General features: G+C 46.6%; 1 protein-coding gene and 1 long non-coding RNA gene across 5 annotated transcripts in view; one reads left to right on the forward strand and one right to left on the reverse strand.

Moving 5' to 3' along the window:
* LOC110567043 (uncharacterized) overlaps positions 1-2,479 on the reverse strand; it is a 103,409-nt gene extending 100,930 nt beyond the window's left edge. Inside the window, exon 1 of the long non-coding RNA XR_002477501.2 lies at positions 2,330-2,479. This is a non-coding gene — a long non-coding RNA (uncharacterized LOC110567043). The remainder of the gene's footprint in view (positions 1-2,329) is intronic.
* A 6,192-nt stretch (positions 2,480-8,671) lies between these two features.
* The window catches only part of GALNT10 (polypeptide N-acetylgalactosaminyltransferase 10), a 230,473-nt gene continuing 226,752 nt past the window's right edge, over positions 8,672-12,392 (forward strand). For 3 of the 4 annotated variants that reach the window (XM_012455784.2, XM_012456468.2, XM_064366545.1), the window contains exon 1: positions 12,181-12,222. In XM_012455784.2, coding sequence (XP_012311207.1) covers positions 12,196-12,222 — 27 coding nt within the window. In that variant the 5' untranslated portion in view covers positions 12,181-12,195. Of the gene's footprint in view, positions 8,831-12,180; positions 12,223-12,392 lie in introns of those variants that run through there. The other variant, XM_064366544.1, reaches the window with a different exon arrangement.

The following is a 12,392-nucleotide window of genomic DNA, read 5'->3' on the forward strand; positions in this document are numbered from 1 at the left end:
TGGATTGAATCCCAAGTGGTGTCCCATGTCTGCCCCCACTTTTCCCATCCTGTCTTGCATGATTTAGTCACAGAATTTTGAAATTAAAAAAGACCTGAAAGAGCATCTGGTTCAACTGCTTTATTTAATACTATATTCTGTGTTTATCTAGACATGTGTCATTCCTGCTACCACATACACTCACGAACCCACACATGATAAAACTGAGGCTCAGAGAATTTGAGTGACCTGTCTGAGATCACATGGGAAGCTAGAAGCAAAGTCTGGACTGATTGAGGCTGACCAGATGCAGGTGGGGAAATTTCAGCTCCAGGAATTTTTTTCTCTTCCTCTGTATTAAGTTTGAGCCTTGTTAAATGACCAACATGGTAGAGATAGAAATTTGGGTCATTGAGACCAGTGTTAACGAGTTTCCTGAATGAAGATTTTAAAGAGGTGGGTGCTTGATTATTAATTAATTGACTGATTGATTCATTTATTTCCCAGATGTTTGCTGAGCACCTGTTTTGGTGTAGGTACTGTGCTAGGTATTGGGGATATGCCAGGGAACAAAAACATACATGGCAAGTGTGAAAGGAAAACAGATTTCGGGACCCCAAAACCACTAAGCCAAAGGGAAAAGTCAAGCTGGGAACTGCTTAGGGAAAACCTGCCTCCCATTTTGTTCCCACACAGATAGCATCTCCTTTATGACATGTGATGTGGAATATCTTTTTAATGTGCTTGCTTGTGTAAACCAAAAAGTATCTGTGAGAAATCTGAATCAATTTAGGAAGTCTATTTTGCTACATGTCCGTGACACAGCCTCATGAAATCCTGACATGTGCCCAAGGGAAATGCAAATTAAAACAGTGAGATACCACTACACACCTGTTAGAAAGGCCAAAACCCAGAACACTAACAGTACCAAGTGCTGGTAAGCATGTCAAACAATGGAAACTGTCATTGATTGCTAATGGGAATGAAAAATGGTATAGTAACTTTGGAAGCCAGTTTTCCAGTTTCTTGAAAAACTAGAAAAACTCTTGCCATATATCCAGTAATTGAGTTCCTTGGTATCTACCCAAAGGGGTCAAAACTTTATATATACAAAACCTGCACATGGCTGTTTGTAGCAGCTTTATTCATAATTGCCAGAACTTGGAAGGGCCAATATGTCCTTCAGCAGATGAATAGACAAACTGTTACATCCAGCAATGGAATATTATTCAGCACTAAAAAGAAATGAGCTATCCAGCCACAAAAGGACACACAAAAGGACCTTGAATGCATATTGCTAAGTGAGAGAGGCCAATCTGAAAAGGCTACTCCACACTGTGTAATTCCAACTATATGACATTCTGGAAAAGGCAAAACTATGCAGACAGTAAAAAGATCAGTGGTTGATGGGTTGGAGGTAGGAAGCATGAATAAATGTACACAGAGGATCTTTAGGGCAGTAAAAATTCAGGCAGGAGAATAGGGCCTGGAGGCAGGGACCTTAAGGACTTCCTAGAACTGAATTGAACTGAAAAACCCTAACTTTCTAAGACTAAGTAAATAACTTTCTAACTCTACTTCTGTTATGACAGAAAACATCTTCTTCATTTGCATAGGGTGTACACCAAATAAATAACTTTGTAACTTCACTTCAGCCTCTTCATTTACATAGAGTATATATCCAGTAACCAAAGGGAAACTTCTAGACGGTATTTAAACCCTAGAAAATTCTGTAACTGGACACTTGAGCTGCTTGCTCGGGCCCGCTCGATCCTGTGGAGTGTGCTTTTGTTTTAAATAAGTCTCTGCTTTTGTTGCTTCATTCTTTCCTTGCTTTGTTTATGCGTTTTGTCCAATTCTTTGTTCAAAATGCCAACAACCTGGACACCCTCCACCAATAACAAAACTACTCTGTATGATACTATAATGGTGGCTATGTCATTATACATTTGTCTAAACCCATAGGAGGTACAACACCAAGAGTAAACCCTAATGTAAACTATGGATTTTGAATGACAATGATATGTTAATGTAAGTTCCTCAATTGTAATACATGTAATACTCTGGTGGGGGATGCTGATAATTCAGGAAGTTATGCATGTGTGGGGCCAGGAGGTATATGTGAAATCTCTGTACTTTCTACTCAATTTGGCAATGAATCTAAAACTGCTCTAAAAAGTAAAACCTAGTAAAAACAAACAATACCAAAACCAAACGTGGTCTGTCTCTGTCCTCATGGGACTTACAGGCAAGTGCGGGGGACAGATATCAAACAATGACCCAGTAACTGTAAACACTGTGACTGTTATGGAAAGGCATTGTTAAGAGGTTCTACAGCTGGGGAGCTTACTCTGTTCAGGGAGATCAGGCAGGCTTCTCTGAGAATGTATCATTTGAACTTGATGATGTCAAGGAGCGAAGAAGCAAGAAGGCTTTAAACTTGCAGGAGACACAGAAGTCCAACACTTACAGCATTCCGGGTTTTGCTTGCAGTCAAGCAGATCTCTCTCATGTCAACCTGGAAATTAAATTACAGAGTTATAATTATTCCCATTTTTCAGATGAGAAAATTGAGTAGCTAAGGGACTTGGCCACAGTGAAAGAGAGTTAGACTGACATGTAGACCAACATCTCTTGACTGCTGACCCATTCTACTTTTACACCGTCTCAGCTCAGGGCTGGTCCAAACCAGCCTGAGGGTAAAGTTCTTGACAAATGGGGTCAGGAACAAGGGACCCTAAGAAAGCCAAGGTGAGGACATCTAGTAGGAACACTTTTCGTATCCTCATCAGGGAGGTTGAAGGCCTGCACCTGTTACCTCTCCTCTGGTTGACGCTTCTTGTTGAAGTTTGTTCTGGGGGGATACTGAAAGACCTGCTTGTTACTGATGACAAGATGAGAAACCAAAGAGTGAGCAGGAGAATATGCAGCTCATTTCAAAAACAAAACAAAAGAAGTAAAGATGGGAAGAAGGGGAAGGAGAGGAGCTACTCATTCATCAAATATGTTTTAAGCCCTTTCTGTGTGTCAGGCACAAATGTTCCAGGATGGAGGAATACAGCAGGCAATAAGCAGACAAGGCCCTTGCCCCATGCAGCTGATATTCTATTTGGAAGAGCCCAATAATAAGTAAATAAACAAATAAATAAGACTATGGCAAAGAGGGATATGCACTGTGAAGAAAACATGGCAGGATATAAGGTATGGGAGAGAGTGCCCAGGTAGTTAAGAAAGGTCTCTGTGAAGAGGTGACATGTAGTCTGGGACCAGAAGGATGAGAGGGAGCCAGCAATGGAGGAAGATCTGGGGAAACAGCTGGCAGAGACAAGAGCTAATGCAAAGGTCTTGGGGCTGGAATGGGCACAGGGCCTTCAAGGATCAGGAAGAAGGAGATTGTGGCTGCTTTGGAGCGAATGAGGAGAGTAACAGATGAGAACAGAGAGGCAGAGGCCAGAGCAGAAGGTTTTGTCTGACAGCTGAAATTCTGTTCATCCTTCTCAACATGCCTATGTTGTTGAGCTTTTATTTCACCCAGCTATTAGTGCTTACATTAGACCAGGGTCTGCAGTAAGCCCTTTACACACATTATCTTATTTAACACCCATGATAGGCCTAGAGGGCTCAGTCTGACTGTAACGTTTCTTGTTCAATTACAGTCAATGACCAGATCAGTCCTCCCAGGAAAGCAGCCAGAGCTAATAGACTGCCCATGTCTCCAATGGTATTGTCTCAGTGAGTGGAATAAAGCCCCAGGAGTCCACCCCCTGCCTGGTGCATCCTATACTGTAGAAAGTGATCAAAGAGTCCCTGGATTAAAGCAGGGTTCTTGGGCTAGAGTCCTCATTGGGGCCAGACTGGGCTGGCATGCAGCTTTGATTAACAAGTGACATGAGCCAGGCGTGGTGGCTCACGCCTGTAATCCCAGCACTTTGGGAGGCCGAGGCGGGTAGATCACGAGGTCAAGAGATCGAGACCATCCTGGTCAACATGGTGAAACCCCGTCTCTACTAAAAATACAAAAAATTAGCTGGGCATGGTGGCACGTGCCTGTAATCCCAGCTACGGAGGCTGAGGCGGGAGACTTGCCTGAACCCAGGAGGCGGAGGTTGCGGTGAGCCGAGATCGCGCCATTGCACTCCAGCCTGGGTGACAAGAGCGAAACTCTATCTCAAAAAAAACAAGTGACATGAGAAAAAGCTCAAATCCAATTTTGTACAGAATTTTCTAAGGAGCTAGAAGAGGGGATGGGAAGGAAAGAGACACTGAGTATCTTCCCTCCTGTACTTGATCTCCACTACTACACAGTACTTCACTCAACAGTTGATTATTGAACACCTACTGTGTGCCAGACGTAGGAAAGGCCACAGCTTAGTTTGTGTGGCTGGGTAGGAATGTAAGCTGAAATTCACATCCCTTGGCTCTGCTCTAGCTGCTTTAGCACAAGAAGAGGGGGATCCTTTTGTAAGTTCCTCTGCCTGGAAGGAGCACCAGTTTTCTGATTCACAATAAAGGGAAATACAATTGTGCATGGTTTAGCAATGGGGATACATTCTGTGAAATGTGTCATTAGGTGATTTCTCATAGAGAACATCATAGAGCATACTTGCACAAACCTAGATAGGATAGCCTACTACACACCTAGGCTATACAGTATAGCCTACTGCTCTTAATACAAACCTGTACAGCATGTTTCTGTACTGAACTGTAGGCAACTATAACACAATGGTAAGTATTTGTGTATTTAAGCATATCTAAACATAGAAAAGGTACAGTAAAAATAGAGTATTATCGTCTTATGGGAACACCATCGTGTATATACAGTTCATTGTGGACTGAAATGTTGTTGAACAGTATGTGACTTTATGTGCTAACAGAGGCAGGGGATACCATAGAAGGAAAATAAATACAAAGTTTCTGTCTGTTTGGAACTCACATTCTAGAGAGGGAGACCAAGAATGATACCTGCTCTGAAGAAAAATTAAGCAAATGGAGATGATGGTGGTGCTAGTTGATATTTTTAATCAGCTGGTCAGGGAAGCTCTTTCTGAGACAGGGACCTCTGATCTGGTTCCTGAGAGAAGGTGGAGAGAGACCCATGCAAAGGTGTAGAGAAAGAGATTTCTAGAGAAGGACACAGTAAATTTGCAAAGGCCCTGAGGCAATCATCAACTTGGTATATTTGAGGAATATAGCAAGACCAATATATTAGCAGAGGAAGGAAGAAGGCAAAACTTAGAAGTTGGGTCAAATCATGTAGGGCCTTATGGGCTGTGGTAAGGATTCTCATAGATTGTGGGTTTGTTTTTGTTTGTTTTGAGAGACTTTGTCTTGCTTTGTTATCCAGACTGGAGTGCAATTATGTGATCACAGCTGACTGCAGCCTGAATTCCTGGGTTCAATCCTCTCACCTCAGCCTCTAGAGTAGCCAGGACTACAGACACATGCTACCATGCCTGGCTTCACAGATATATTCTAACATGAAGAGAAGCCATGGGCAAGTGCCAGCAGCAGAGTTAGCCTTGTGTTTGTAAAAATAATATTCTAGCTGCTCTGTTACCAGCATTGTGCTCAGTGCTGTAGGGGCACATAAAAGATTTTTGCAACATTATCTAATTACATAAATAACAGTAATACAATAAATTACATAAATAACAGTAATACAATAAATAACAGTATTTATGTAATTTATGTAATCCACTGCAGTATAAAAGACATAGGGCTATCCATAGCAACATTATTCACAGTAGCCAAAAGGTACAAACAACCCAAATGTCCATCTATGGATGAATGAATAAACAAAATGTGGCATACATACAATGGAATAGTATTCAATCTTAAAAAGAAATGGAATTTGGCTGAGCATAGTGGCTCATGCCTTTAATCCCAGGACTTTTGGAGGCCAAGGTGGGAGGATCATTTCAGGACAGGAGTTTGAGACCAGCCTGGGCAACATACCCAGACCTGGTCTCCACAAAAGATTTTTTAAAAATTAGCTGAGTGTGGTGGCATGGGCCTGTAGTCTTAGCTACTTATGAGGCTGAGGTGGGAGGTACAAACAACCAGGAGACAGAACTTTTGATTTGAGCCCAGGAGTTTGAGGCTGCAGCCAGCTATGACCCTATGACTGCACCAGTGACTACACCACTGAACACCTGCCTGGGCAACAGATTAAGACACTGTGTCAAAAAAAAAAAAAAAAAAGAAAAAGAAAAAGGACTGAAACTCAGATACATGCTACAACATGAGTGAATCTGAAAAATATTATGAGTGAAATAAACTGGAAAAAAAGAACCAATATGCTATGATTCCACTTATTTGAGGTACATAGAATAGTCAAATTCAAAAAGGATAAATTACAATGGTGGGTGGTTGCCAGCAGTTGTGGGGAAAGGGTAATAGGAAGTTAGTGTTTAATGGGTACAGAGTTTCAGTTGTGTTGATGAAAAGTTCTGGAGATAGATAGCCATGTTGGCTGCACAACACTGTGCATTTGCATAATGTCGCTGAATTGTACACTTTAAAATAGTTCAAATGATAAGTTTTATGTATATTTATCACCAAAAATTAGGAGCTAGAAATAGAAAAATGGCCATTCTAGGCAGAAGCAACAACAGGTGCAAAGGTCCTGAGGCAGGACTGTGCCTGGCTGGATCCTGTAGTTCCTTAAGAACCTAATGGGAGGTGGGAAGCCACTGGAGGGATTTGAGCAGAGGGGCGATACAATCTAACTTTGGATAAAATAAGATCATTCTGGCTACTTCATTCTTTAATCTGAGTCTCATTCGCCAATGGATATAAGAAAAACACCTACCTCACAGGGTAAATGTGAGCATTTAAAGAGGTAATGCATGTCAAGGGCTTAACACGGTGTCTAATACAGAGTAAGCACTCAATAAAAGGTAAGCATTATTGTGATAGAATCCAAAGAAAGACAACAGTTCCCTGAGGAGGAGTTTTAGAAGGCTTCGTAGAGGAGGTGGTAGTTCAACTAGACATGGAAGGATGAACAAGGAGATACGTGGTCAACAGCACGTGAAGGAAAACAGAAAGCCTGCAACAGGCTGAGGGAAGCTGAGGGCAGGGCAAAGCAGGAGACAGAACTTTTGATCAGCCCTAGCAGATCACAGGCGAGGACGGTGGTGGACCCTAGAGCCGAGGTGATGGAAGCCTTGAAGGTTTTGTTGCAGAAATCAAGATCTGAGCTGTCATGTCAGAAAACTGAATCCCCATCGCTCAGCCTGGAGCTGGAAGAACTGGGGGGGCAAGAGTTAGCAGAACGCCGTTCAAGAACTGGGGGCAGCTAGGCACGGGGGTCAGCGGCTGAGCTAGAGAAGCAGAGAATCAAGAGGACGAATGTAGGGGTGGCAGAGAGGAAGGTAGCCAAGGGGGAGTTCCGTTCCTCCCCATCAGGGAAGAGGCAGTTAAGTGACCAGCGTCGAGCGCCCCGAGGAGGAGCCCCTGGCATCACCATCGGAGTCTAGCTCCGCGGCCCTCCGAATTGCCCAGAAGCCCGACTCCTCCTCGCCACAGTTGCAGACACATTGCTTGGTCTAGCGCAATTATGTGTTTCATGTTTCAGCTCCCAGACATCAGGGCTCAGGTCTGTTTTCATTTCATCCCAGAGCCTGGCAGAGTGGCACTTGGTAGACACTTGCCAACGGTTCGCTGAGTGTCTGAATGCGAGAAACCGTCAAGAGCTTTCGGGGAAGGGCTCAGTGCGCTGAGGGTCCAGAAGCACGCGTGAGAATGCAAGGCATTCTAACTCCAAGGGGGTTTGACTTGAGTGAGGAGAGGTGCTGCAGAGAGGCTACGGTCACCTACCCACCAGTGTGCAGGATCTACAGACGGGCGGCGGGAGGGCACAGCTCCCCACGGTTTCCAGAGGGCGTTCACATCTAACGCCAGGGGCCTCCTAGAGGAAGAAAACCAGGGCCCGCCCGCGGAACAGTGAGCGTGGAGCACGGCTGTGGCCCCGTTTCATGGCCGGGAACACCGAGTCCCCGGGGTCAAAATACAGGTCCTCAGGAGTTGGGGCCCGAGCCTAGGTGGGCGGGAAGCGACAGCTCCAGCGGGCTGCAGGCGCAGAACGTCTGGCGGGGCCCCAGCATTATTTGCATATCCCCAGGGAGGCAGCAAACGCTCGGCTGCAGTCCCGGGCGGAGGTTGCCAGGCGGGGCGGCAGAGTCCCCGGGCGCGCGGACACGCACCCTACCCAGCGGTGCCCAGCCCGCACCAGTTAGCGCCCAACTCGCCAACTCCGGGACTTTCGCAAAGCTCTCGAGGGCGGGGGAGCCACCGAGGAGCGGGACGCACCATCGCGGCTCGAGAGGGGGGAAGCGCTCCGGCCCTGCACCCTGCCGCGCCCGGGCTGGCCAAGACTCTCCGCCAGAGGGCCGAGGCCTGCGGTGCAGGAACTCGGAAGCCTACCCAGGGGCGAGAGGCGTGGGGCGGGTGGCTCGACGGGGCCCGGGGGCGCTGGCGGCTGCGGCGACCTCCCCGTGGCGGCGGCGCTGTGGCGGCGCCCGGCTCCCTGGCCGGCGAGCGGCGGAAGTGCCGCGGAGTTGGAGCGGGGCCGGCGCCGCGGCCGCTTCTGCTTGCTGAGCTGCTGCCGCCGCCGGGCGGACAGGCGGACGCGCGGAGCTGGGGGCGGCGGTGCGGGGCCGGCGGGGTGCGGCGGGGCTGACCGGCCCCGATGAGGCGGAAGGAGAAGCGGCTCCTGCAGGCGGTGGCGCTGGTGCTGGCGGCCCTGGTCCTCCTGCCCAACGTGGGGCTTTGGGCGCTGTACCGCGAGCGGCAGCCCGACGGCACCCCCGGGGGTTCGGGGGCGGCGGTGGCCCCGGCGGCGGGACAGGTGAGTTCCCCCGTTGCCACAGGCCGGGAACACCCCCTCCCTGAATTTACTTTTAGCCTGTGGTTTCTTCCTCCACCTTCTGCTTTCTTCCTCCTCAGAGTCAGCTTTGACTCCAGCTCTTCCCATTTTCCGGATGGGAAAATTGAGTCCTGCTGGGACTTGTCCAGGGTCCCACACCAGTCAGAGACTAAGTCCCTACTAGAACCCAGGACGCTATTTCTCACCACACGTTACCACCTTCCTTTCTGTCCCCATCTGGTATTCCTTGACCTCTTCCCGTGGATCTATTTTGAAGGATCCTATGTGCATCCCTGTATCCCAGGATGATTCCTGCCTTCTGCCAATAGGAATGAAAATTCTGGTTCTTCTATTTCGTGTCCAGGTGCCCCCCGGCGCCCCCCCGGCCCCCCTCCCCCTGCCCACAACCCCCACCTGCTGATCTCAGTGTTCCTTGCTCAGGTCAGCCCTTTTCCTGATTTCCCATCCGCTCAATGAGACACCTGGGCCTTCCTCCTCTCCCCATTTATTCAACACCCCCCCGCCCCCCCGCCAACTCTAGCCTTTTCCTTCCTCAGATCCTGTGGATTCCTTAAAGAATGTAAAGATCATGCTCCCCTTGAGGCTTCAGGCCCCTAGGGGTGGAGAAGGGGGTGAACTCCTGGCCCTTAAGGGACCTGCTGCCTTTGACCTTCTGGGAGTTCAGAGGTGGGACTCTGGTGGGGGGACCCCCAAAATGTCCCAGAAGCTATTGGGGCCCAGTGTCCTGAGGATGGAACACCAGATGCCTTCCCTATCTCTTCTAAACTTGTCTAGTCTGATTAGTTGTAGCGTTTATTGCAGCTGAAACTGGGATTGACATCGTTTTTGCCTCTTTTGAACTTACCCATGTATGTTGGTGTGTATGTGTGTGTGCATGCATTTAGACTAGCAGCTCCCTGATAGCAGAAGCTCTGTCACATCACTCCCACCCTCCCAGGAGGTGCTAGTGAGTGTACTGCTTAAACTGTTTGATACAGTAGAATATTTCAGGCTTCCTTACGGGATTTCCCTGGTCCCATGAGAAGTGGATAATTTGTGTATCAGGGTCAGACTTGACTGATTGTTGGCTGGCCTCTACGAAAGAGGTTGGCTTTTCTGAGATTGATGGTTTTCCTTATTCTTCCCAGTATCCGACTGCTGTCTAGGCAGTCTGGCATCTGGAGCACAGAAGGCCCTTTGCTGCAGAGCTGACCAAGTTGAGCTCAGCCTGTCACTCTGTTAATTGTTGCAAACCATCCCAGAGGGTCTCATTGATCTTTCTGGTAGAGCTTACTGTTTAGAAACTAAGGTTTCCATATGTTTCCTAAACCCCTGGTTCAAACCCTGATAGTCAGCTTAGACCTCTCTCCCTAAAATTCTGTATCTGTATGGGTTTTCCTTTCATGAAATTCCTTTCCTCTGTTCCTATTCAGTACCAACATCAGAGTCAGGAGTTTGGGGGTTCTGTCCTCAGCTCTACCACTAACTTACTGTGTGTGTCCTTGATCACCTTTCATCTCCTTCTCTGAGCCTTACTTTCTTGATCTTTAAACCATAAATATTGGTCCAGCTCCAACGTTCTGTGATACTATCAGTTAATCAATGAGGAATACGGTGGTCACTTCTTTTTTTCTGTCTTGAGTCAGGAGTTCTTTTTGTAGCATCTCTAGCTGTGGAGGCTCCATACTGGACACAGCCCCAGGTCAAGGGGGAGTGTCATACCCTAGGGCAAACTCTCCTTTAGAATAGCTGTAGCCCATTCTAAAATAGTGCTTGACATTCTGCCTCTGCCTGGAGAAAGCCCTCGTATTTCATTTGCTATAGATGCCAAAGACGTCCTGATTTTCATTTCTATAGACCCAGATGTGAAGAGAAGGTCAAGGTTAACTGCCAGTTTGGCCTGAGCTTTCAAAGTAAATTACTCACGTGTGCAAGTATTGATGGAGTAAGGCAGCCTTTTGGGCAGAGAGAGAGGGGAGCAACAGCTGGGTGCTGCTCAGAGCCTGTAACTGAAATGGATAAGCTCATCTGGGAAGATCAAGTTTTTGTTCATTTCACTTTCACTGTAATAGCATGGAGAAGAGGAAGAAGTGGTGAAGGGGGTTTGAGGGGTTAGAGGGAATACAACTGATTATTCTTCCTTTAAAGAAAATCTCTTTGCTTCCTGGAAGCAGCAGAATGGAGCTGTCTCCCCAATGATAAGCTCTTCTAGGTGCTACAGGATTCAGCATTCATCTGCTGCCTTTCAAGAACGCCCTGCCAAATTTCCACACAGCCCCTTTTTGTTTCACTCTCCCACAGATGCAGAGCACTGGGCTTGGCCTCCAGTCCCTTGCTTGAATGTCAGCTGGACTTGAGGAAAGAGGCTGACTTCTCGGAGTGATGGCGTTCCATCCCTCCTCTCAGTGTACTGGAACATACACGTAACACGCCAGGCTGCTATCTGGGAAATCTGGCATCTTGAGCATACAGAGCTTTTTCGACAGGGCTGACCAGTTCTGAGCTCAGCCTGTCAGTCTTAACAATTGTTGAGAGTCATCTTTGAGCATCTCGTTGATCTTTCTGGTAGAAATAACTGCAGAGGCTCAAGAGGGAAGTCTGACAGGACTTTATCCAAATGAAAAATGTGTTCCGTTTTTCATTTCAAATCCATGGATTTGAAATAAGTTTCTTTGGAAGTAACATATCCACTACTCGAGTAGTTCTCTAACTCCTGATTTCTCCACTGGCTTAAAGAATATGAAATTTCAAATTAAGAGTGTTTATCGTCTAGAATGAATGGCTACAAAACTGTCATGCCAGCTCGTCCTGGGTATACCTCTGAAGCTGGGTAGGATAGCTGATTTATAAAGGACACATAATGCTTCTAGGATTTCTGCAGTCATCTGGTCAGACAGTTGGCTTCTTGGGAAGCTGCAAAACCAAGCAAGAAAAGCCAGTCTTGAAGTCATCTTCCTTTTAATTTGTGGGTCCCTCTCATTCCAAGCTCCAATCTGTTTAACATCTTGGTTTAATTTAACAGTCTATTTCATATTCCAGGGTTGGGACACGTTATTAAAAGCTCAAGTAAGGAAACTCAGTGTAGTCTCTCCTCATTTCTGAGCCATAATCTCTTATTTAAAAATGACTTCACTGGATAATAGCATATGTGGAATAGAAATTGGTGGAATAATGGAATACCAATGACTAATTTTCAAGTATCAGGATTTCTTTCTCATTGTGTTAGAGCTGAACTTTATGCTTAGAACATCCAGAAATCAATATGTTCTTTTCTCTTTTTTCAGTCTTCCTGGTGGCAGAAGCCTTGCCCATCAGAAAGTTAAGTATCATAGAAATGTAGCCTTGGAATGATTTCCTTAATTTTCCACAGAAGGGTTAGTATCCTTTAACTTGCTAATCACTCCTCTGTCTGCATGCCCAGGTGAAATCTGATGCCACTAGGGAAGGGTTGTTGATTTGCCAGAACAAATCTGGCTCCCCACATTCTTTCTCTCATTCTTGGCTTGCAGTTTACCAAGGAGCCCAGCTGAGGAAGGACTGGGAA

Source organism: Aotus nancymaae, unplaced genomic scaffold, assembly GCF_030222135.1.
Source record: "Aotus nancymaae isolate 86718 unplaced genomic scaffold, 86718_ANA_hifiasm-v0.15.2.pri h1tg000064l_1, whole genome shotgun sequence".
Classification (NCBI taxonomy): Eukaryota; Metazoa; Chordata; class Mammalia; order Primates; family Aotidae; genus Aotus; species Aotus nancymaae.